Raw genomic sequence first — 27,061 nt, 5'->3', positions numbered from 1 at the left:
CCCACAAAAGGGGAATACTCTTGTTTCATCAGTTGTCCGGGTGGCTGGTCTCAGACAATCTCGCAGGTAGAGGTCCTAAACTGGCGTGGGTACACGTGGTCTGAGGTTGAGGCCAGTTGGACGTACATGCCAATTGCACACTCCCTCAAAACATGAGACATCTGTAGAATTGAGTTGTGTGACAAAACTGCACATTTTAAGAGTGGCCTTTTATTGTTCTCAGCACAAGGTGCACCTGTGTAAGGATCATGCTGTTTAATCAGCTTCTTGATATGCCACACCTGTCAAGTGGATGGATTATCTTGGCAAATAAGAATTGCTCACATATAGGGATGTAAACAAATTTATGCACAAAATTTGAGAGAAATAAGCTTGTTGTACATATGGAACATGTCTGGGATCTTTTATTTCAGTTCAAGAAAGTAACACTTTACATTCTGCGTTTATATATTATATTTTTGCACAGTAGTAGTAGCAGCACGTCCTACTGGGCGGCAGTAGCCTGGCTGGTAGAAGTGTTGGGCCAGTAACCAAAAGGTTGCTGGATCAAATCTCAGAACCGCCAAGGTAAATATCTATCGTTCAGCCCCTGAGCAAGGCAGTTAACGCCCAACAACTGTTCCCCAGGCACATGGACTTCGAATAAAGTCACCCCCTACACGCCTCTGATTCAGAGGGGTTTGGTTAAATGCGGAAGACAGTTTTCAGAAGAATGCATTCAGTTTTACAACTGACTAAATATCCCCCTTTCCCTATATATAATAATGCTGAATCTGCTGTAATGAGAAAATGGAATTAGGAATACATTGAACATTTTGAAATACATGAAAAACATGCATAAGAAAGGATAAAGCAGTAAATGATCATTCAAACTGTAGATGTATTGTCACTGCAAAGTGAAGAAATGGGTAGGATCTGTGTGAATACTTTTCATTTTGAACAAATGGGTTGACATTTGACCTCTAGTAGTATAATGGCATCTGGAGAGTCAACTCCATGAGCACATAAATTATAACCATTGTTTGTGCAGTTTGATAAAATCTGTCAAATACAGACAGCAAAAGCACAAAAGTAATTCTGGACCGTTCACGGCAACAATACCCTTTTTGCTCATACCACATTGGAATAAATCGCAGTGTACAGCAGAAAAATGCTGCCCTTTGTTTGAGAGGTTTTCGCCACATTCCAGTTCAGACAGAAAATGAAAGGTGATGCATTCACCCTGTTGCTTGGAAATTCGAGGCATATGAAATCAGTTAAGGTACATGTAGGCCTGTGGAAAACACAACAGTTAAGTAAGATAAAACATAACACTAAGACTTTATTGAAATGTTACCATTCAAATGGATCATCCATTATGTTTTCAACAACAAAACCTGAACACCTCAGTCTAGACTCTGCAGAACCACAAGACCATAAAGCACATTTACAGGGAGTTAATTTATGGAGCTTCTAAATGTTGTGAATTCTAAACATATTCCCACTGTACAGCCAGCCTCCTCAACGATATTTCAGTGGCGCTTCCATTTGTGTTTTGGTGCTCCTTGCGTCACTCTCCACACCACTGCATTGTCAATCACCAAGCACCTTTTGTCCACAACGACCCTCTCCCTCTTTTGATTTAAACATGAGATAAGGCAAGTTCAGTCAGTCCTGGTGCCACATGCTTCTTTTGTCAAAGTAAATTATGAAAAGAGAGATAAGGGACATGGGGGGGAGCAAAAACAACATGAGTGGCTGTATTCATTTACATCTGTTTAAATCAGGTAAGATTAGATTTGTAACATCGCATGGGTGTTTGATGTGCTGCCTCTTTTTCTGTGTGTGGAGTGTGTGTGTGTGTGTGTGTGTGTGTGGGGGGGGGGGGGGTCGAAGTGCTGGACACAGCTAATTTCCGTCAACGACTCTGGGCTCTCGATTTTCATGCAAACAGGTGTCCCAAAAGTAGCCCCCCCCCCCACCACCACCACCACCACGGAACAGCCCAAAGGTTAGCACAGCGCCTTCTCAGGTTCCACATAAGCAGCATTTGCACCTGCAAGGGCCTTGAGCGAATGCCAAAATTGCAGCTGCTCCGAGTCAACTAGGGAAAACATAAGGCTGTTTTTTGGGGGGCTTGCCTGAGTGGACTTAGTGTCCTTTCAACATAAAGTAACATGTTTGACTTGCATTGTGTGCAATGGAGGCCACTCATATAACAAAAACAATGAATTAAAATGGCAGATTGTGCAGTCAGTCCATGTAATCAAAATCTTCAGGTATCCCAAAGGCTTTATCGATGCGTCCGTCGTCGAAACCAAACTTCCTCTTGGCCCACGACTTGATGGCAAAGACGTTATCTGCGGACAAAAATACAATGATTAGAAAACTACTTTATTAACAAGTGATATTTCTCACTGAGCTCATTCATTCAAAACTGACTGTGAAATGAATTATTTGACAAATAGTGAAATTAGACCAATGGGATCAGCGCATATTGGTGTGTTCTCACTTTGATGCATCGCATTATCATTCATCAAACCGATCAACAACAAATATAACTTAAATTTAAACAATTCTGACGTGACCTCAATGTTGCCAAATGGAGATTTGTTGTAAGTAAATGTTGATCCTATATGAGAAGGTTAGCAGAGCACTTTCCCTCCCTGGGGTCCGCAGGATCAATGGATAGGTCTAATTGCACTTTTAAGTTCACTTGTCGGGCTTAACAATAAACCCAGGCCGGATAACTTTCAAATCGCTAACGTCATGTAATGACACTGTATTTACAGAGTGGGTGGTGGTGTGAACCCTGGGGTGTGTGTGTGCATGCAAGGCTGTGTGTGATAGTGAGTGTGTATGTGTGAGATATATATATATATATATATATATATATGTGTTTGTTCACCCAGTGTGAAAGGGCCGTAGATTAAGGGGAATTATCCACTGCAACACGATAGCTAGTATGTAAACACTAACCCTGCTCCTCACTACACACCACCTAGCAGCCCCTAACTCCCTGTAGAGCCTCCCCACGATCATAATCAGCCTGAGGTCACTGGTCGAGCCAGGTTACCATCGGGTTCACGTAGTGCACACAATGGGGAGTGCTTAGGGCTGCAGTTAGTTAGTAGGTACATTGGGTTTTCAGAACCTTCAGGTGTTGTTTTCTGTGATGGCAAACAAGACCTTTGTCATCACAGAATGGGATTCCCAGAGAAACGCCCCTTTAACGTTTTTTTCCTACATGACTCAAAAAAAAGGTCAGGGGAAGAAAAGTTGTGCGTTTGTCTGGATTTCTTGTGTGTGTTTTGAGTGAAAATGGCCAGTAAAAGTTGAGGCTTTTGCCTCCACCACGTTGACTCATCCAATCCAGTGCAATGTCCATACAGTCTAGCAGTCTGCTCATGTTGTGCGTGTTAGTCAGGTTAGTCTTTCAGTTGACTTACCTGTCCATCTGGACACTGCCTCTTTAGCTGTGACATTGGACTTTCCTGCAAGACACAAACCTACCATCAACACATAGGTACTGTACTTATGCAAAAGTCTGCCATGTTGGACAAAGACCATAAACAAATCAGACATTGAGGGTAGGTATCCCTGACCCAATGCCTACTTTAAAAGCCCTTTCTAGACATTTGAGCATGCATTTTAGTCCAGGAGTAATCTGGGTTTGGGAAACCAGACGATGCATTTAGTAGAAAACTCTTACATATCACTTGACTACAGGAAACAAAAGGGTACGTTTATACACTACTACACAAACCAGTTTTACTTGAATTGGAGTCGAGCCCTTTGGCTGAACAGTATATTATGCGGGGGAGTGCGTTTCTTTTTCCTATGCTCTGACCAGAGAAATCCCTCCCGCAGTCCGACTCCCCAGCCGTGACGCCGCTTCCAAGCTAATCCATCACCTCGAGCGCACACCAACCACTTTCAATTTCAAAGTGAGAGTTACCCTGTGTGCCCCATCCATTACAGCCCTTTGTGAATAGCCGTGGCTCGGGGGGAGATGGCAGATCAATCTGCTATGTCAGTGTAACATGCTACCCAGCCTAGCGCCGAAGAAAGATTGCAGCGCTGGGGATCCAATTTCTTGGCAGAGGGGCACGGGAGCGCCAGCCAAGGGGGGAGCTGGACCACATAAGCTTGGCCAAAGCCGCATTGTTCGCTGGAAGCCAAGAAACACCTCCGTCTCCAGGGAAAAGATGCCCTCGAAGGAGCCGTTCCTGGATCAGATTTGACACAGGTGATGATATGCTGAGTGGTTATTAGAAGAGAAAAGGAAATCTTGCTTCGGATCAGCAAGTTGAGGCAGGGGGTAACGTGACTTGTACCTTTTGCTGTAGAAACGAATGCAACAGCCATCTGAAATAAATCTAAATGTTATTTCTGTGGCCTGTTTTTTTGGTTTCTCACGCAAGTCACAGGCCTATGTCCCCAAAGAACAAGAACTCAATCCGGCTCAATCAGGAAAAAGGACAGAGCTATATCGTTTCACTCTCTTTAACTAGAACTAATTAACCAAACCCATTGAGACCAAAGAATACATACAGTAACTATGTCCAAGTCAACGTACTTACACAGGTTTAATCAAAGGCTGTGTGGGAAATGGTCAAATGAGTAACAATAAGTGAGTCTTCTCATGTAAGAGAGGATACTAAAACGAAAACGGGTTATGGGGAACAAACTTGACAACATGTCAGAGGCCGCACTTTGAATTGCAAATTTCATTTCCCCTCTTTTGCTTGCTCAACTAGATTTCAATGGCAACTCAAATTTACAAGAAAAGGTTGTATGTGCAAAGAAATAAAAGTGAGCATAAAATGCTCAAGTGTTTAAGTAAGCATAAATGTTTAATGTAAGTAAGCATAAATCAAGGTTTATGTCCACACAAATTACTAACAGATTTGACGCTGGTCTAGAAAAACAAAAACATCTGACTTAAGCAATCCTATTGAAGCTGAAAGACCAGGGCCAACTTTATCTGAAATCTATTCTTTACAAAGCACCACGCTATCATAGCACAAAGACACCAAACAAAGCACTTATGTCAGTCTTAACACTAAACCCTGAACTTATAACAAAGATTAAACGTCCATAGCGGAATGACAGTATATCCATAGCGCCTGTGTGTGTAAATGTTGTCCCTGGCAATAACGGCAAGAGTTGCTGTGCTTTGGAAGGGAGTTCTGTTTAGAGATCCTTGATGTCTCTGAGGCTGGTAAAAGGATAGCAAGTTAAGACAAGCAGCAGTGTAGATCAATTAAAAACTGCTGGAGCTAGTCCAGCTTTAACAACTCTAATTCAGGTTAAAATTGTATATGAGCGTGTTGACTGATACAGGTTTTTAAAGTAATCTGCTCTGAGTTTCACCTACACTGAACACAAATATTAAATGCAGCACTTTCAAAGATTTGAATGAGTTATAGTTCATATAAGGAAATCAGTCAATTGAAATGAATAAATGAGGCTCTAACCTATGGATTTCACATGCCTGGGAAAACAGATATGCATCTGTTGGTCACAGATAAAATAAAAAGTAGGGGTGTGGATCAGAAAACCTGTCAGTATCTGGTGTGACCACCCTTTGCCTCATGCAGCACGACTTCTCCTTCGCATAAAGTTGATAAAGCAGTTGATTGAGGTCTGTGGAATGTTGTCCCACTTCAATGGCTGTGCGAAGTTGCTGAATATTGGCAGGAACTGGAAAAAGCTGTCGTAGATGTCGATCCAGAGAATCCCAAACATGCTCAACGGGTGACATGTCTAGTGAGTATGCAGGCCATGGAAGTACTGGGACATTTTCGGCGTCCAGGAATTGTGTACAGATCTTTGCGACATGGGGCATTATGCTGAAACATAAGGTGATGGCAGCGGATGAATGGCACGACAATGCGCCTCAGGATCTCTATCTGCCATCTGCATCTGCCTGGTACAGTTGAAACGCTGAAGAGTACACTTCTCCAGCGTGCCAGCGGCCATCGAACGTGAGCATTTGTCCACTGAAGTCGGTTATTTGCATTTGTCCACTGAAGTCGACACCAAACATCAGGTCAAGATCCCGGTGAGAACGACGAGCACGTAGGTGAGCTTCCTGAGACGATTTCTGACACTTTATGCAGAAATTCTTCAGTTGTGCAAACCCACAGTTTCATCAGCTATCCGGGTGGCTGATCCCAGACGATCCCCCAGGTGAAGAAGTCGCATGTGAAGGCCCTGGGCTGGCGTGGTTACAAGTTGTTTGTGGATGTGAGGCCAGTTGGACGTACTGCCAAATTCTCTCAAGCAACGTTGTAGGTGGCTTAAGGTAGAGAAATTAACAAAATGCTCTGGCAACAGCTCTGGTGGACATTCCTGCAGTCAGCATGCCAATTGCATGCTCCCTAAAAACTTGAGATATCTGTGGCATTGTGTTGTGACAAAGATCCACATTTTAAGAGTGGCCTTTTCTTGTCCCCAGCACAAGGTGTGACCTGTGTAGTGATCCTGCTGTTTAAAATCAGCTTCTTGATATGCCACACCTGTCAGGTGGATGGAATATCTTAGCAACAGATAAATGCTTATTAACAGAGATGTAAACAAATTTGCGCATTAAATTTGAGGTAAGGTTTTTGTACATATGGAAAATGTCTGGGATTTTTTATTTCAGCTCATGAAACATGGGACCAACACTTCACATGTTGCGTTTGTATTTTTGTTCATTATAATAAAAGTAAACTCATACAGCGCTTTTCTGAGTTATGTTACCTTTGACAGCAAAGGCAACAGTTTCTTTTTTAAACCCTATTTGGGTCTATTGAAGAACCACATGTTAGATAGAAGTTTTGGACTCCCGAGTGGTGCAGCGGTCTAAGGCACTGCATCTCAGGGCTAGAGGCATCACTACAGACCCTGGTTTGATCCCGGGCTGTATCACAACCGGCGTGATCGGGAATCGCAAAGGGCGGCGCACAATTGGCTGAGCGTTGTCCGGGTCAGAGGGATTGGCCGGGGTAGGCCGTCATTGTAAAATAAGAATATGTTCTTAACTGACTTTCCAAGTGAAATAAAAAAAATGGAATAGAAGTTAGACGTCTCACTCTGGCAGTTAAACTGTGTACATAATTAGTGTATTTTTTGCCATCCTTTTCAATAATGTGAATGTGCTAGGCCCACTCCTCAACCACTTTTTTGGCAGAGCAATCTGGCCACCTCAACTTAAAATAACCGTGCTACAGCCAGTCACATATATATACTCATCTCTCTTCCTGGTATGACAGGAGGTCCCCAACCGAGTCCCTAGCTAAACAGAACTGTCACATTCACATGGCATAGACATGTACTAGACAGCAGTAAAGACATTCTGGATGAGTCGGAAGGACATAGGTAGTACATAGATACTCTGAGACCTCTCAATCTCCATGACAACAAAAGACAGCATTGACAGGGGTGAGAACAGAGTAAATATGAATATATACAGAAGCATCTTGTTAATGTCTACAGAAGTGCAGGCACCCTCAGGGGTCATGATCCCAGCACTGAGACAAAGGGCAACACCCCAAAGAGCCGAGCAGGAGATCAGCACTCCAGACCGTCCAGAGTTGCTGCAGTGTGTCTGGGGCTGTTGTTCTTCTGGCTGAGATCATAGGCCTGAGTGTCCACTATAATAAAGTGATTGTCAGTCTACAAGAAAAGCTCTCTGGGCTAGAGAAACTGGGATGGAGACATTTTAGCTCCAGTTTGTACTTCATCTCTACGGAGACTATATCCTGGGAGGAAAGCAGACCTGGTGATCATAAACATTGGCGGATGACACAACTCTGTCTACAGGGTACTCGTTAAGAGGAGAACCTGAGTTTTCAGGGCAAGGATGAAGACTATGCAGAGTGATGGACCCATTTCTCTACCCGAGAGAAGAATGCAGTGAATTGTACTTCTGGATCTATGAGATGGTAGCCAGCCCATACACAAAAGTTATAAATTGGCTTCTCAAAACAGGAAGGCATCCATGCCAGTGGCTAACTCCTAACTCAAAGCAGACTCACCTGTAGGAACCAAGCCAGCAATGTATGGCTCAGCTGCATTTCTTAACTGCATTGAGTGCTGTTAATGTTTGCCTAATGGTTTTGTATGGATGTCTTATCAATGTCAATTGAAGTACTTTATTTCCTTTTAATGTTTGAATTGTACCCCTTGACTGAATACTTAACATGTTAAAAATAAACTAAATAAATTCAGTTTAACCCATAGTTGTATCAAGATCTCTTGAAAGCAAATCTAATAGCTGGTGCTGAAGCTACTCAAGCTTTAAGAAGGGAAATGAAGGTAGAAATGGACATAAGCTTGGTGACTGTACAGGCTTTTCAAATACTCATACTGATGAGGCCCGCCTCAAGTTGACAATAACCGTGTTACAGCCAGTCACATATTTTAGACTTTCTCTTCCTGGTATAACACAGGAAGTCCCTAACCGCACAGTTCCATCACACATTCAGATCAGAGACATGTATTAACAAGAGCAGTAGAGATTTTGGTTGAATCAGCCAGACATCAGTAGTACATGGAGATGTCAGAGTATCTATGACAACAAAAGACAGCATTGACAGTGGTGAGGCAGAGGAGCGTAAATAGCTACAGCAACATCTTGTCAATACTTACAGCAGTGCAGGCAGCCTCAGAGGCCTTGACCCCTTGACCCCAGCACTGAGACAAAGGGAAACACCCCAAGGAGACAACCAGTATCTCGTTTCGGAGAGCTCAGTGAAAAGAGCTGCTGCAGTGTGTCTGGGGTTGCTATGTATACTTCTACTGGCTGGGATCACAGGCATGCATGTCCACTATAATGGAATGATTTTTGGGTGAGTGTTTTTAGAAACCACTGCTCTGCTGAGAAAGACCAGTTACGGGCTCTGCGCTAGGGCAATATTCTCAAAGGGAATGGCGATATTTCAGCTTCAGGTGTGCAGACAGAACCGTCTAAGAAGAGGAGCAGACCTTGTGACCATAAACAGCAGAGAGGAATAGCCATTTATCTATTAATTCATCGACAAGGGATTCTGGATTGGTCTAACTGATCGAGATGAAGAAGGGACCTGGCAACGGGTTTACAGCACCCCACTGACCACAGTGCGCAAGGGGAGCCTAACAGCTATCAGGGCAAGGAAAAGGACTGTGTGGAGCGAAGGACTTGTATTTCTGCCCCAGAGGAGAGCTGGCATAATACACAATGCAGTGAAATGCACCTTTGGATCTGTGAGAAAGTAGCATATCAATAACTGAAACTCCAAACCCCTCATTGCTAAGGGGCCAACTGCTAAGTCAAAGCAGGCTCACATGTACATTTCGGTTTGAAGTACCACCATTTACTTTTAACACATCCATTGGAGACACTGTATTGCTGAATTTAAAAGATCTGTTCAATGTTTGAGTTTTCAAAGATAAAATGACCTAACACTGCTGGGGTACTTACAGTGCCTTCAGAAAGTATTCATACCCCATGACTATTTCCACATTTTGTTATGTTACAGCCTGAATAAAAATAGATTAAATAGATTTTGTAGAAGCATCTTTGAGTCATCTGTAATTACAGCTTTGAGTCATCTTGGGTATGTCTGTCAGCTTGGCACATCTGGATTTGGTGATTTTCTCCCATTCTTCCTTGCAGAATTTCTCAAACTCTGTTAAGTTAGATGGGGAGCGGCAGGGGAACAACAATCAAGTATTTCCACAGATTTTCAATGCGATTCAAGTCTGGGCTTTGGCTTGACCGCTGAAGGACTTTCATATTCTTGTTCTGAAGCCATTCCAGCATGGCTTTGGCTGTATGCTTGGGGTCATTGTCCAGTTGGAATGTAAATCTTTGCCCCAGTCTAAGGTCGTTTGCGCTCTGAAGCAGGTTCTCATCAAGGATTTACCTGCATTTGGCTCCATTCATTGTTCCCTCTATCCTTACCAGTCTCCCAGTCCCTGCCGCTGAAAAGCATCCCCATAGCATGATGCTGCCACCACCATGCTTCACGGTAGGGATGGTGTTAGACGGGTGATGAGCTGTGCCTGGTTTTCTCCAGACATAGCGCTTCGCATTCAAGCCAAGGAGTTACTTTGTCTCATCAGCCCACAATCTTTTGCCTAATGACCGGTCTTTCACGTGCCTTTTTGCAAACTCCAGGCATGCCGTCATGTGCCTTTTTCTCAGGAGTGGCTTCCATTTGGCGACTCTCCCATAAAGCCCAGATTGGTGAAGATAGATTGGTATAGGTATAGATTGTTGTCCTTCTGGCAGGTTCTCCCTTCTCAGCCAAGGAACTCTGTAGTTCTGTCAGAGATGTCACTGTGTTCTTGGTCACCTCCCTGACCAAGGTTCTTCTTGCCCATTTGCTCAGTTTGGTCAGAGGGCCAGGTGTACTCCAATCAAGTTGTAGTGACATCTCAAAGATGATCAAATTAAATTGGATGCACCTGAGCTCAATTTGTAGTGTCATCGCAAAGGGGTGTGAACACTTATGTAAATGAGATATTTCTGTATTTAATTTAATAGATTTTCTAACATTTCTAAAAACTGGAAACTGTTACTTTCCATAACACTGGTGGTTTCCTCAATCAACGTCAACAGTCAAGTGAGTCAGCTACTCCCAAGTTGTCTCCCCACTTAAGCGATGATAACAAAACTACTGGTCATTAAAATATTTAGGCACATATGGGAGTAAAATGGTCACACTGGAGAGCCCTGAAAGTGAGGTAACTTTCTATTAGGAAGTCACAGGGATATTGGAATATGATTGAACAAAATATGAGCTTTTAAGAATGAGTTTCAGTAATTTTGAACATTTGCTTAAAAATGTGGGGAAATAAAAAATAAAAAATGTTTTGCTATTTTCAAAAGGTCAAAGCTATTTTTTGCAATAAAATTTAGAGAGAACCATGCAAGAGTACAGTGCAGATGTTTTTTGTTGTTGTTGGGGTAACTCAGTGGCATAAGTAGTGGAGATATCCAAGTATCTACGACACCACTGACAGTGGTGAGGCATAGGAAAAGATGATGGATCTCCATGTTAATACAGAGACCCTCAGGGGTCATGGTCCTGGCATCAAGAAGCCAACCAAGAGATCAGATGCAAGATGAGAGAGATGATCTTCAGCTCTATGGGCAAGAGCAATGTTCTGGATGGAGCCATTGCAGCTCCAGTGTGTACTACATCTCTACTGAGAATAAATCCTGTGGGCAAAGCCAACAAGACTGTCTAAGGAGAGGAGCATGCCTAGTGATCATAAACAGCAGGTATTTATCCATGAATGAATTGACAAGGAATTCTGGATTGGTCTGACGGACAGACACAAAGAAGTGATGTGGAAATGAGTGGACAGCTTCCCACTGACCACAGGGCAGGGGAACCTAACAGTTATCAAAGCAAGGATGAGGACTGTGCAGAGATGGAATTATTTTTTGGAGAGTTGGCATGATACACAATGCAGGAAATCTGTGCGAAAGTAGCCTACACATAACTCAAACAGCAAGCTTCTCCAAATACGAGGATTTCAGTGCTAGGGGCTAATTGTTAACTCAAAGCAGACTCACCTGTAGGAGCCAACACAGCGAAGTTTAGCTCAGCTGCATAATATTTACAGTACAGAATAATGTTCATGTTTTTTTACCCTATGGTTTTATATTATACAAATGTCCACTGAGGTTTGTAGTCTATTTGCTTTTAATGTTTTACTTGTATCCCTTGACTGAGTCCTTCAATGTAAAAATGGGATTAATGAATTCAGTTCAACTCCGTTGTATCAAGTGTCAAAATCTCTTGATAGCAAGTCTAATAGTAGATCCTTAAATGAACCCCTATGCCCACAGCCTTCTGCTAGACCAGAACCTGACTCTCTAGGGTTGCCTGGTCTTAACACACTGCAGGCTGAATCCACACCCCATTTGAACCTAGACACAACACGGTGTCCTGTAACCTCACGAGAGCTACTAGCGGCTTTGGAAATACAATTAGCGTTTCATTGGGTACACTGAGATGATTATCTGAAAATGTACGCGGGGATAAATGCCCAGCCTTGTGGAGCCCCTCCGGCAACGAGACAGCTGCGGGGGGAGACAGAGAGACGGTGGTGAAAGAGAGAAGGGTGAAGCAGTAAGGGCGGAGGTGGAGTCCTCCTTGGCATCCGCCTGCGCCGGGGATTTCGGTTCGCACCGCCGACAATGGTCACCAGAATCAATCAGTTCCTGAAGGACATGTGGGTAAACCCGCTAGCGGGGGGCACTAGAATAGGGGAGGTCCCGCTTATTCTGTCTCCCTCCCTCCATCAATCAATCTGGGGAATCTAGGAGTGCCGTGCGTCTGTAGGATTTGGATCGCGTTATTCGACTTTCACGCCTCATCATTCAGACTTAAGCAGAACACACACAGGGAGAGGGTTTGACATTTCGCCGTGGACTCGTCTTTCAGCGCTCATGGGACGGGCTGTGGGGGCTACGGTGGGGAGTAGCGGTCGGCATCCACTTTCACCAGGGAGCCACTTTAGACGGGCCACAATTAGAAACCAATTCCAGTCCCATTTGGGGGGGGGGGGGGGGATTCAGATACCAGTCAAGACAAATAAGTGATGGGGGGATGCCTTCAGTGGTTGCAATGCACAAGACCATGCACATGCTCAGACATACATTCATTCTACACACACACACACACACACACACACACACATCTGCTGCTACCAGACTCTTATTAGGATTGCAAAATACTGTACAATTAACAGCTGTCCCCCAATCATGTGTAAATATTGGACTATAACTTGTGCCTTCCTGCATTACAGTGCCTACAGAAAGCATTCACACTACTTGACTTTTTCCACATTGTGTTGTATAACAGGTGATTTTTTTGGGTTACTGGCCTACACACAATACCCCAAAATGTCAAAGTGAAATTATGTTTTAAAAATGTGGAATTAATTAAAAATGAAAAGTTAAAATGTCTTGAGTCAGTAAGTATACCACCCCTTTGTTATAGAGCCCCATAGTGGAGGTGTCATAATACCTATAAAACCTAGCGGTCAAACAGGGAAAATGGTTCCAATTGTTTTTTTCCCCATAAGGGATTTTCGTGTAGGCTTAACCTGGCGTGACATTTTGATAACCATGTAAATCTATCGGACAAGTTGACTTATCAATATATTCAGCTCTATTTACTCAGATTCGAAAATGATAATTAGCCTCAAAGTAGACGGTCATGCAAGACCACAAATCCCTGCAAGCACGTCTTCTCTTGCCGACACCTTTGCTAACAGATATTGTTTCAGTGGAGGCTGCTGAGGGGAGGACGGCTCAGGGAAAGCACGTTTGATACATGCCATCCATTATTATGAGCCGTCCTCCCCTCAGCAACATCCACCGTTCACAGAAGTCATGTGCAGACCAGCTGGCTGTTGTGTTTTCTGACATTTTCAATCTCTCCCTAGCTCAGGCCTCTATACCCACCTGCTTCAAGATGTCCGCCATCAACCCTGTGCCCAAGAAAGGGAAAGTAATTGACTGAATGACTACCGACCTATAGCACTCACTTCAGTCATCATGAAGTGCTTTGAGAGGCTAGTCAAAGACCATATCACCTCCTCCCTCCCCGACACACTCGACCCTCTCCAATTCGCCTACCACCCTGACAGATCCTACGACGACGCAATCGCTGTTGCAGTGCACACTGCCCTTACCCACCTGGACAAAAGGATTATACGTATGTGATGTATATGTGAGGATGCTGCTCATCGACTACACTTCTGCCTTCAATAACATAGTGCCCTATAAAGCTCACAGCCCTGGGTCTGAACTACTCCCTATGGAGCTGGGTCCTGGACTTCCTGACGGGCCGACCACAGGTGGTGAAGGTCCCCTCCTGTATCCTCTGTATACCCACAACTGCATGGGTAGTTCCAACTCCATCATCAAGTTTGCTGAAGACACAACAGTAGTAGGCCTGATCATAGACAACGAAGAGACAGCCTACAGGGAGGAGGTAGGCACTCCGACAGTGTGGTGCCAGGTAAACAACATCTCCCTCAACGTTAGCAAAACAAAGGAGCTGATTGTGGACTTCAGGAGGAACCAGGCAAGACAAGCTCCCATCCTCATGAACGGAGCCGTCGTTGAGGCGGTCAATAACTTCAGATTCTTCGGCGTACACATCTCAGAGAAGCTGAAATGGTCTAACCCCACAGACACCATTGTGAAGAAGGCACGACAGCAATTCTTCAACCTCAGGATGCTGAAGAAATTTGGCCTGTCCCCGAGGGCCCTCACAGAGTTTGACAGGAGCAACATCGAGAGTATACTGTCAGGCTGCATCACAGCCTGGTACAGCAACTCCACCGAGAACCGAAAGGCTCTTCAGAGGGTGATACGCGCAGCCGAATGCACCATTGGGTACACACTGCCTGCTCAACAGCACAGCTACAACACCAGATGTCGCAGGAAGGCCAAGATGATCATCAGGGACCCCAGCCACATCCTTTTCTCCCTGCTTCAAATCACTCAGACATGGGCAGTACAAAAAGCTGAAAGACTGGCCAATAGTTTCTACCCTCAGCTGCTGAATAGCCACCACTAGTCAGCTACCTGGTCGCCCCTCCTACACCCCTATGGACATTCCCCCCACATTGAATATCCCTTTGAGCACGGGGAAGTTATTAATTATACTTTGATGGTGTATCAATACACCCAGTCACTACAAAGACACAGGCGTCCTTCCGAACTCAGTTGCCAGAGAGGAAGAAAACCACTCATGGATTTCACCATGAGGCCAATGGTGACTTTAAAACAATTACAGAGTTTAATGGCTGTGATAGGAGACTGAGGATGGATCAACAACATTGTAGTTAATCCACAATACTAATCTAATTGACAGAGTGAAAAGGAGGAAGAGTTTACAGAATAAAACTATTCCAAAACATGCATCCTGTTTGTAATACTGCAAAAAAATATGGCAAAGCAATTAACTTTGCGTCCTGAGTACAAAGTGTTATGTTTGGGGCAAATCCAATAGAACACATTTCAAGAATAGTGGTGGCTACATCTTGTTACAGGTATGCTTGTAATCGTTAAAGACTGCAGAGTTTTTCAGGATAAAATAAATAAACTAAATGGAATTAAGCACAGGCAAAATCTGGTTCAGTCTGCTTTCCACCAGACATTGGAAAATTCACCAAATGAATTCGCTGCCAAAAGGTGATTCTAACATGTATTGACTCTGGGGGTTAAATACTTATCTAATAAATATATATTATATGCCTTTTATTTTTCTTATTTCTTTTTACAAAATGTTACAATTTTTCTTTCACTTTGAGTCTTGTGTAGATCGTTGACAAAATTACAACAAAATCCATTTGAATCCCACTTTGTAACAAAATGTGGAAAAAGTCAAGGGGTCAATCAATCAAATGTATTTATAAAGCCCTTTTAATTAACATCAGCAGATGTCAAAGTGCTGCACAGAAACTCAGTCTAAAACCCCAAACAGCAAGCAATGCAGATGTAGAAACATGGTGGCTAGGAAAACTCCCTTGAAAGGCGGGAACCTAGGAAGAAACCTAGAGAGAAACCAGGCTCTGAGTGGGGGGGGGGGTCCTCTTCTGGCTGTGCCGGGTAGAGATAAGAGTGCATGGTCATTAAGGCCAGATCGTTAAGGGGTGTGAATACTTTCTGAAGGCACTCATGCTAAAATGTTTATTCTATTCTACGGAGCCATTCACCTTGTTCGTATTCGCATCCTTTGTTATTGATGCATTGTGGAGAAGTAACCGACAAGTAAGCATTTCGTTGGGCGGTGTATACTGTGTGTATCCCGTACATACGACTAATACAAACTTGAAAACACACACCTGCTAGGGAATTCATTGGTACGCCTGCGCCTATTATTTTGATGTGCAGAGCAATTTCACAGGCAAAAATGGAGAGGACCCGTTCAACCCATAAAAGAACAGACTAAAAGACTTCCCTGTCGCGGTAACCACACAGCTGTTGTAGCGGTTTAGCCTTGTGAGTACATCATTGAGAAACGGGCTGTTTTTCCAAGGGGACTCTGTAATGGACATGGGGCCAGCTGTTTCCCCAAGATTCTGTTCAGAGTCTGTGTGTTAAGTCACTCTGGACAGTAACGGCTTCTTCAGTGACACTAGCGGAGGCGTGGATTGCAGTGTCGGGGCTATTAAAACGACAGCACTCTTCATGTGCTTGACAACTCAATAGCAAGGCCTCGTAGCATCGAGGGACAGGAGAGAGGACGACAAGATAAATCAATCACACATTTAGAGTGTCACATGAGTGCAAATATACACACACTAAAGCCACAACGATTCCTTTTTAGACTTCAAATAGTCAATCGCTTGTCGTGCCTATACCAGTTGAGAGGTGTGTAAAAATAAACAGTCTATAAACTCAGGACACGGGCAGACCGTTAAAAGCTGTTAATCCCGACCAGTTAAGTTTCGTGCAGGCCCAAGAGGTCAGCCATGTTGTGTACGCAATAACAGCCATGGGCTTAGTCGGAGTTTCTACTTTAAGAGATGGGTTAAACTGAGCAAGACTTGAAACCAGAGAAGTCAAGGAGGGGAAGCATAGATTTGGAAAGGGATAGAACGGGCATTCCGATTCAAAGCCATGTTCCGTAGTGGTAGGCCGACTGTGTTTGGAATGCTCTTTGCCTTTTTTTTACATGCCTCACGCAACTGTAAGGTGCACAAATCTGAGGGCGTCTCCACTCCATCATGAGGAGTGTCCTATTTCCTTGTGCTGGACTGGAGCCATGTTCGATCTATCGATTCTATTTCTACGCATTGGAGCAGATCCAGATTTGAGACTTAAGCATGGACTCGTAGGCTACTGGCATGGGGCTGCTTGATTGCTTTCTCCCTCTTGGACACTGTCCAGGTCTCTCCTCAGCCTCTGGGCTTTTAATAGGAAGGCCTGATGGACAGCTGTGGATCGGGCCATCTGTCCAGATGAGGCACCTGATGTTTCATTGGATTCCCTCCTTTTATTAATTCGATCCAAACTTAATTTGTATGGGAAGATTTCAACAATGGCGAAAGATTGAAGATATACAAAATTGGGGCAAGGTTCAAAATACAGGTAAAATGAGCTTGTGGTTAAAGCAGAAGTTATTGTTGATATGACCTATAAAATACTAAATAGCCTCTTTCTCAAGAACCAAAGGAGTACAGATAAAAGTTAACACCTGACATTTGGAGGGACATTTTTATTTAACTATGCAGTTAAAAACTCATTCTTATTCACAATGACAGCCTACTCTGGCCAAACCCCAACTACGCTGGGCCAATTGTGCGCCGCCCTATGGGACTCCCATCACGGACGGTTGTGATATAGCCTGGAATCGAACCAGGGTCTGTAGTGACACCTCTAGCACTGAGATGCAGTGTCTTAGACCGCCGTGCCGCTTGGGAGCCTGAGTGAGCACTTCGAGAGCACACTTCAGGAAAAAAAACGGTCTGATTATTGGGACGCAGCCTCCTTTTTTTGAGAGGCTGGTTACAGGGTACTCACTCATCTCCTCGATCACTTCTGGGTCACACTCCCTGTACTTCTCCAGCTTTGACTTCAGATGACTCCTCTTCTCCCTCAGAGCCTGCAGCTCCTTTAGAAGAGAGGCCCGCTCCTCCTTTATAGGTGGACACACACACACGCGAAAATCCAAAGACACACACACATTACGTACACACAAACATATGCACAAGTATACACACACCAAGTCTGCAAACACATATTCGGGCAGGGAATTGCCAGGTATCTCACGATACGATATTATCACCACACTTAGGTGCAATATGATATGTATTGCAATTCTCACGATTCTATATGTATTGCGATTCAATACTGTGATTTCATTGCAATTCGATGTTCCAAACATATTGCTCGTCATTTTGATCAGTCAGGGAAATAGAAGTGTTGGAAACAAAATTGGCTCCCCATTTAAAAAGATGGAGAACCAGCTATGAAGGAAGGTGTTTTGGTGCAGGTACAATATTGCAATATTGTCAAAACAATACATTGTCAAAAACAATATCTCAAAATGTAACTATTGACCCCCTCAATCGCTAACACTAAGGAAAGTACTCAGACCCGTTGACTTTTTCCACATTTTGTTACATTACAGCCTTATTCTAAAATGGATTAAATAAAAATCCTCAGCAATCTACACACAATACCCCATAATGACAATGTAAAAACAGGTTTATAGAAATAAATATGAAAGGGAATACATAAGTATTCAGATCATTTGCTCTGAGGCTCGAAATTGAGCTCAGGTACAGCCTGTTTCCATTGATTATCCTTGAGATGTTTCTCCAACTTGATTGGAGTCCACCTGTGGTAAATTTAATTGTTTGGACATGATTTGGAAAGGCACACACCTGTCTATATAAAGGTCACAAAGTTGACAGTGCATGTCAGAGCAAAAACCAAGACATGAGGGTGAAGGAATTGACCATGAGAAACAAGATTCTCTGGTCTGAAGAAAACAAGATTGAATTATTTGAACTGAATGCCAAGCGTCACGTCTGGAGGAATGGTAGTGGCAGCATCACTGTTTTTCCAGAGGCAGGGACTGGGAGACTAGTCAGGATCAAGGGAAAGATGAATGGAGCAAAGTACAGAGAGATCCTTGAGATCCTGCTCCAGAGCGCTCAGGACCTCAGACTGGGGCGAAGGTTCACCTTCCAACAGGACAACGACCCTAAGCACACAGCCAAGACAACGCAGGCTTCGGGACAAGTCTCTGAATGTCCTTGAGTGGCCCAGCCACAACCCAGACTTGAACATCTCTGGAGAGACCTGAAAATAGCTGTGCAGCAACGCTCCACATCCATTTTTTTATTCTTAATTTATTAACAAACATTTCTAAAAACCTCTTTTTGCTTTGTCATTATGGGTTTGTGTGTGTAGATTGATGAAGGGGGAAAAAAACTATTTAATCCATTATAGAATAAGGCTGTAACGTAAATGTGGAAAAAGTCAAGGGGTCTGAATAATTTTCCAAATGCACTGTATATGCAACACACACACCTACCCCTCTCACTGGTGTGGATTCTAGTCCTTTAACTTACAATATGAAAACAAATCACTTATCATTAACAAATTCATAAGTCTTAATGTAAGACACTCAGTTTCAGTGATAAAATTAAGGATAATAAACAGCCTTCTTTCCCTTTAAGGTTGGCATGTGCGCATAAATGTACTTACTGTATCTTCACGTCCTACTTTTGCTTTGTCGACAGCCTGCTGCAGAGACATCTTCCTTTGTTTCGCCTCGGTATGCTATGGCGAGAAAGGAGATCTTGAATGAACACAATATTTAACACCATATTTAATTTTCACATCAATGTTGTGTTTTGTGGGCTTCAACTTGACAACTTGTAACTACTCATCACGCACATTAATATATAAAAAAATAATGCACATATAACTAAATATCATACGTTATCTAATTCTTAAATTGTGCATAGGCTAGGGCGATATACCATTTATAATGAATATCCGAGTACTTCGAAATACCAACGGTATTATTTTCAATACCTGCAGGGGTGCGTGCTACTTATACATAGAACTATAAGACAGCTAAGATGTGTCAAATAAATTATATCCAGCTCAGGGCTCCAGCTATGCATTTGGTTTTCTAGCTAAGTAGCGAAATGTCAAGATCAAGCTTCTTGGTTACAGCAGTGACATTCAATCTCCTCCTGGATCAAAATACATGTTACCTATTTTGTTTTGTGTTTTAAAATAAATAGTGCCCCTTGTGCGCACTTCTGGTAATACCGTAAACACGGGTATGAAAACCTGGCAGCTATAATATTTGCACTGGCTAGTATTCTTACACATTGGCATGGTCTGTGTCCCTACACAGGAAACAGGGTGTCATTTGGGGCACGTTAACTGACATCTCTTTATACATCATAACTCGCATTAAAACGGTTTGTATTCAAAAGTTCAGACGGTGATAAAACAATAGTTATTGTATTAAAATACAATTTTACTAAAACTGTATAGACTACAAAACAAACAGTCCCCTTCCTTGTACTCTGTTTATGGAATAAGACACGGGAGGGTTCTCATATAAATAAGTCACTGATAAAGCATCACATATTCACGCCACTGTGTTTAATTTCCAACTCGGCGGCGGCCGCATCAGTGGCACCACTGGCGACCAGAAGCGGTTTATTCGCCGCAGAGTACACACCTTCACCACGTCTGGTCTGTGGCGTGGAGCTGGGTCATCACGAGGAGGAAATGCTATCGAGAGGACCACCAAGTGACACTGGCGCCTGTGACAAGCCACACCACCTTCATCACCGCTACTGATAGCGGGTCCGCCACCCCCCACAACTCTGCAATGAGACTATTAGGTCTTAGATGTAGGCTACTTTGGTTCTGAACCTAGAGCCTCTTGTGATCATGACCAAATGAGATACTGCGTTGAAAATGTACTCCTTACTTATTCGTTATTTTGTTGGGGACAGAGATAGCGAGAGAAAGACAGGAAAGATGGGAGAGAAGATTGTGCCAGAAGGGTGTGGGCTGGATTTCGAACACACGCCGACATGGTAGGATGTGCGTGTGCTCTGAAGACAGCGGTCTTAACCGCTCCCCTCAAACTCAACTCTAGACACATTTTAATTTTGTCTTCACAGTCAATATTTTATTATTTAGAGGATTTGTAAAGTGCAATTTGATGAACAAATTGAAATTTTGATCACACAACATGTGATCAGTAAGTCTTATCGCCTGTTTGAGTGTAGTAGTAATTCCTCCCACTTACAATAAAAGCAAATGCTTTACTGCAAACAAGTGTGCCTGCTTGGTGTGCTAGCTACAGAAACCAGAGTACAGTTAACCACAGCTCTGAGAACAGAGAACGCATTTGGGATAGGAAATGCACCGGTCTGTCTGTGGGCTTGAGACTATGCAGACAAGGGCTACATCCCAAATGGCACCCTATTCTCTATGTAGTACAGTACTTTTGACCAGGACACATAGGGTTATTTAGTTAAGTATATCCAATAAGGTCCTGGTCAGAAGAAGTGCACTAAGTAGAGAATAGGGTACCATTTGGGACACAATCCTGGTACGTGAGGTCTATAGGCCTAAGATGTTCTGTAATAAGAACCATGTGAGTCACAGCGTGAACTCCATAAAGAGTCTAGCAAGCTGTTAAAACTGGAGGGGAGGAGAGGCCAGTAGACCTGCAGCATTAGGTTAAGGTTAGAGGTCAGATGGGGGAGTGACCGTGTACTTTGCCCTGTTGAAAACCAATATACACCCCCCCCCCCCCCCCCCCCGCAGTGTCAGTAGGGTTACAAAATTCCAGAAACAAAGAAGACAGATCACACTATTGAGGGGGCAGTCCCACTCACATAGTGTTTATTGGATAGGATAAATAGAAGAAAGAAAGTTGCTGTAGCAGTGAGTCGGATTCTAACCCGTGCTGCAGCGGTATGCTCTAGAGGCAGTGGCTTAGACCGCTAGACCACAATACACCCCTGTTATAATCACCTGCTTGTCCAGCTCCTCCAACCTGCGCTTGCGGGCGTGCAGGGCCTTGCTGGGAAAGGCCCAGTAGTAGTTGGAGGTTCCCACTCTCTCACAGTCCACCATGTTGTCATCCACCAGACTCTGGAGAACTTCCTTCACTGACATGGGTGCTGCAGACAGGAGGAGAGAGGCAAGGGCTCTTTCTCAGTTAATCTTTCCTGGGTTTGTCGCATCCTCTGTCCTCACCTTCTCAAAACCCATTGGAGAAAAAAGGTCAGAGTGGAGGGACCTTGGACCATCTCCTCCAATACGACTGAAAAGGATGTGAGGAATCACGGAAAGGTGAATTCACGTAGAGCCCAGGAATGTGTTAGTGCCCTAGTTCCCTAATGATCAATTCACACTCCATAAGAAAACAACTGGATTTGTTTCAAATCTTCATATTACTGAGTAAAGCCCATTATACTAACCAGCCTCATATAGCGTCGATCTTCCAACTCTGTGGTCCAGATGTCCCGAGACCAGAATCAAGCTACACCCCAAATGGCATCCTATTCCCTATATAGTGCACTACTTTAAACCAAAGTGCTAATGACCCCTGGTCAAAAGTAGTACACTAAATAAGGAATAGGGTGCCATTTGGGATGCAAACCTAGCCCACTCATCTGCCACATAATCGCTTTACATTCATTACAACAATAAGGTCCGGGACTCTTGTGTATTCCCTCCCTCTCTTAACTGATCCCAAATCAGCCGAGAGTAATAGAGGGCTTACGAAGTTGCCCCTAGAAGTTGATTTTGTGTCAGTTTAGCATTTTCCCCACAATGGTTAAGGATATATTGGGGGAGGGGACACTGGTCCTAGATCTGTACCCAGAGGAAACTTTACCTCCGAGCGTAATAGAACGTTCTTACATCTGGAACGAGGGCGGCTGGTGAAATGCGATAGTCCAACATCATGGACTGTTCTGTTCCTCTGCCGTAGCACTAATAAAGTTGATCTGGTGTGATTTGGAGCGAGTTGTGTTAAAGGGAAAGTTCAGTATTTTACAACTTAAAGTTAGATGGCTCCACATCCTGAAAGTAGTCTTATGGCCAGGAGAAACTGTAATCCATTGTTCCGTTTTCTCTAAACAGCCACTACAAACTTTAGCTATACTTAGTATACTGTGTATATGTAAAGCACTGAATTTCTACTTTAAGTACTGGGAGGATGTTGTGCAGCAGGGAGAATCAAACTAATGGGCCCTGTTCAAGCAAACTCTGGAACGAGGATTTCAGGGGCCTCATTTATCAAACATGCTTAAATTTCTCGATAGTCTGGCACATCTGGACTTGCTAGTTTCTCGTCTCTGTCTCGCTCGTTTGCCTCTCTCTCTCTCTCTCCTGGGGCCTTTTGAAAATATATAATTCCTTCAAATAATCACTGATATAACATAGCTGAATTGGTGGAAGGCAATGTAGTTGAATCCTTGGTTTCGTTAATCCAATGAATTGAAATGAGTGATTAGGCTACATCAAGGAAAAGGATGGATGCATTTTCAACGTATTCAAAGAGGGCCCCTGATCTCACTCTCTCCCACTAGCTCCCTTTCTCATTCTCTCCCTCCTTCCCTCTCTGCTGTGTGTGATAAACTGCTGTGTATATCACACAGTCCCCCTCCTCCCACCCTGCCCCCGTAACTACATCCTGATGCCAGAGCAGGGCCTTTAAAAACATGTGATTCCAATCAGTCGTGAGCAGCCCGATCAAGTTCCCGCAAATTAATGTAACGTCCACTGTAAAAAAAAAAAAAAAAAAGAAAGAAAAAAAGGAAAATAACGTCCCTTTTGGGTGCGTACCAAAACAGCACGGCTTTGTTTCTCTATGGGACCAGCACTTAAAACATGTACTTTTCATTGAAGTTCTCTCTCTCTATATACACAGACACACTCACGCAACATGTAAAGGGTTCATTGTGTGTTCAAGCAAATGCAGTTCAGCCCATACCCAAACTTGGCCGTTTCATCTGTATCATTGCTATGAGAAGTTAGTGCCTTTTGGCAGTAATGTCATCCCACTCCATACTACAGCCTAAATATGGGATGAATCATAGTGGTTAGGGCTAGACTCGGTTGCCAAGACAATGATGTCGGGACCATTTTACCATTATGTTGTTATGGGTGCATGAGGGCACCTTTCTGTGTTGACACAGACCGCACATTCATGGGAAGAAAATGACGCGGAACTACTTCAAGCATCTGCAGAATGCTCGGCCCAAAAACATTAACCCTATTAAATTCAAGAGGGGGAAAAAAACGACCTCTGGGAATTTTAGTACGCCGGTCTTAAAGATTTGGGATCCATATGCCGTCACTGAGTAGAAAAGGCACCTTGGCATCGCAGGGAAATGTTTTAATTTCATGTTTTATTTATATAGAAAATAAATCACGAGTCCTGGGTTTCACTTGTAAAACGATCCATCTGGTTTGTCTCAATGAATCATTACTCACTTATTCCTTTAGTCTTGGGGGCGATTTTCTCGATGTCCTTCAGCTGAAACACCTCTTTCTGGTGAGAAAGACAAAAAAACAACAACTCCATACTACTATATATATATATTTATGTATGAGCAAGTTAGAGAGGGTGCCAAGATGTCCTAAACTAATACTCTAGAAGCTCTACCTTTTCAACTAGGCCATAAGATGAAACACCTACAGGCCATATGCATGCATTCAGTGTGTCAACAGTGAAAACAGACATTTATTGGTGTTGCTTCAAATCAAAGAGGGCATGGAAAACATTATAGGATACCAAAACCGGTATAGGCCTATAACATGATCAAACATGATATGAAGTATGCTTTACACCTAGAAATGAATTATATTTCTATGGTTTTAAACCTTTAAGTGACCAGTAAGAGTGCGACAAAGAGGAAATCCCTGCAGACTTCCAGTTTCTTGCCGTTATTGTTCACCGGTGAAAATGGAGTTAGTTGGTTGGGACATCTTGGTAACCCGGTTCCCGCTATTCAACCCCAGTGTGCGTCGGCGTCGCACATGCCACCCTATTCCCTATGTAGTGCGCTACTTTTGACCAGGGTCTATAGGGTTCTGGGCAAAGGTAATAAATAGGGAAACGGGTGCAATTTGGGGTGCATTTTGGGTTTGGCTCAGTTTCAAAAGCCTCCGTAGAACTGATATTTCCCATGGGCAGAATTTCATGTTCAAACTAACTTTACTCTGAATCAGCAATACAGCATGTACCGTCCTGAAAACCTCTTCTACTGGTTAACCCCAGCTTAGAAACCAAGTTCCCTGCCCCAACATGTCCAAGGGTGTTTCACACTAGAGGGAGAACCTGTGTGTGTGTGTTTGAGAGATGGAGGCACGCTCAAGGTGCTGTGTTTGGTCTGTTTACTTTAGCTCAGGTGTCATAGCCAACCCTGGCATCCGCAGCAGCTTTCTAACTGCAGTGCGAAACCAGCCCCCGGTTTCACCAACTGACTCAAAACTCCCACAATCACACTACTCTCCATGGATACTCTTGGACCTCCATACACAGCTTGAAGTGAAACGGCATGTGTGTTATGAAATAGACATAAGTGTCAAATTACTAAAGGGATAGTTCACCAAAAAATGACATTGGTTTCCTTACCCTGTAGACCAGTTTCCCAAACTCGGTCCTCGGAAACCCCAAGGGGTGCACGTTTTTGTTGTTGTTGCTGTAACACAAACAACTGATTCAAATTATCAAAGACTGAATGGTTGATTATTTGAGTTACCTGTGAAGAGCTCGGACAAAAAAACAAAACGTGCACCGAGTTTGGGAAACCCTGCTGTAGTGAAGTCTATGGAGAAGATAAGGTATGACAGCAATTCCTGCTTTGGTTTTAGTTTCCCTGGCACCGTTTCCACATGCTAACATTTAAGAATTTGTGGCACAAATCCCATTCACGTTATGGGATCGATTAGCAAGGACACTAATGTTGTTTTGGTGAACTATTCCTTTAACTCACTGTCTCGAAGAAAATCTCCATCATGCGTGTCCTCTTCTCCTCATGACTGAGACCTTTTTTTTTGGACTGCAAGACAAAAATAGAGAATAAATAGAATAAGTCAGTCGTAAAGTGGCAATCTGTAAATGGTATATACATATTTGGACTTTCAAAATTGATTCTTGAAAGTCATTCACTGATTCTTGAAGAATTGAACATATAAATTCCTCATGAGCAGCTCAGTTCAACTGTCATAGCCCATCAGAACCCAATATAAATTGTAAAACTGTATAGCCTCAAAACATGGTTAAAACTATCATTTTTATCTCATGGATGGTCAGTCATTGCATCCGACTTGGCTATACAGCATTTACTGAGATGCTGCCTCAGCAGACTTTTGGGCTTCATACTTCTTGCGCTTAGAAGATCAGCGCTATTGTGAAGGAAGTTGTCAAGGAAGTAAGTTCGTGTTTATACTCGACCTCCCCCCAAACCTACCCGTGTACAGAGCTTTTCATACCATCTACACGAAGATTCCCGACCACATTTTCGGATCAAACATACATTTGGCTTTTTAGCCTAAATCTCTCCATCCCTCAGCGATTTACAAAAACAGAGGTGGGGTTGACATTGCACCCCCCCCCTATTAAAAGACACATAAACAATGTGCCTCTTGACATATTAGTGTAAATTAAGCTTCGCAGACTTTCGCTGAGGGGCCGTGGCAAGCTCGGAGGAGCATGTGAACATAAATAAACGCCAACCACATATAACATAACATAGTCCTAGCTAGCATATGGACGCAACAGGTTTTTTTTTAGCAGAGACATGCCAAGCTAGCATACATGCTAGTTCGTTTTAGCTGAGTGTGCTAAACTAGCTATAGTATATACTTCGCTAGCTACTGTAGAGTTCAGCCAAAGCTTCTTCAACTGGCTATCTAGCTGAGCCAGTTAGCCCGTGTGCCATTCAAATGGGGCAAGGGTGTTGACTGTAAAAAGGGTATAACTAACTTACCATTATGCAATGTAAATAACCTACACGGACCGCGCTTATCCTTCAGTGCAAGCAATGAGTTTCCCGCGGTAGTTCAAAGGTGGTGTGCAAGGGAAGGGAGGGCGGGGTATTACACTCGCCTCTCATACCCTGGCGCCGCCTGTTGGCTGTTTAGGAGAGCTACAGTCCTACACAGTACAGTTTACTATGGTTATGATCAGAGATGTAGTAATGGGAAAAGAATGTGCCGAGTAAAACTCTGATTGCAGGTCGAGGTGGTAAATGTAACGTTCCCTATACTTTCAATGCATTTTTTTCTGCAAGAGGTGGGTGAACTGTTAGGCAAAAAAAGGTGCGTAAACTGCTTTTACCCCTCCACTACCCAGTGTTTCCCATGCTCTGTCCTGCCCCCCGTGAACATTTAGTTGTTTTTTTTGCCGTTGCACTACACAGCTGGTTCAAATAACCAACTCATCATCAAGCTTTGATTATTTGAATCAACTAGTGTTGTGCAAGAGCAAAAATCAAAACGCGCACCAGGACCAAGTTTGGGTCACCCTGCACTTCACCAATGATGTATGTATATAAACCCTGG

At 43.4% G+C, this 27,061-nt stretch overlaps 1 protein-coding gene across 1 annotated transcript; it reads right to left on the bottom strand.

Moving 5' to 3' along the window:
• Positions 1–378: 378 nt before the first annotated feature.
• On the bottom strand, positions 379–26,835 carry LOC110534317 (meiotic nuclear division protein 1 homolog). The gene is made up of 8 exons (XM_021619104.2): positions 26,488–26,835; positions 25,492–25,557; positions 23,987–24,044; positions 21,515–21,663; positions 19,205–19,279; positions 17,510–17,624; positions 3,429–3,473; positions 379–2,339 (listed from the first exon to the last, which is right to left on the bottom strand). Exons 1-8 carry the CDS (start codon positions 26,488–26,490, stop codon positions 2,233–2,235), a joined length of 618 nt encoding a protein of 205 aa, XP_021474779.1. The 5' UTR covers positions 26,491–26,835; the 3' UTR covers positions 379–2,232.
• Positions 26,836–27,061: the final 226 nt, after the last annotated feature.

The sequence above is a fragment of the Oncorhynchus mykiss genome, chromosome 10 (assembly GCF_013265735.2).
Source record: "Oncorhynchus mykiss isolate Arlee chromosome 10, USDA_OmykA_1.1, whole genome shotgun sequence".
Taxonomy (NCBI): domain Eukaryota; kingdom Metazoa; phylum Chordata; class Actinopteri; order Salmoniformes; family Salmonidae; genus Oncorhynchus; species Oncorhynchus mykiss.
This window is presented reverse-complemented; position numbering and strand designations above follow the sequence as displayed.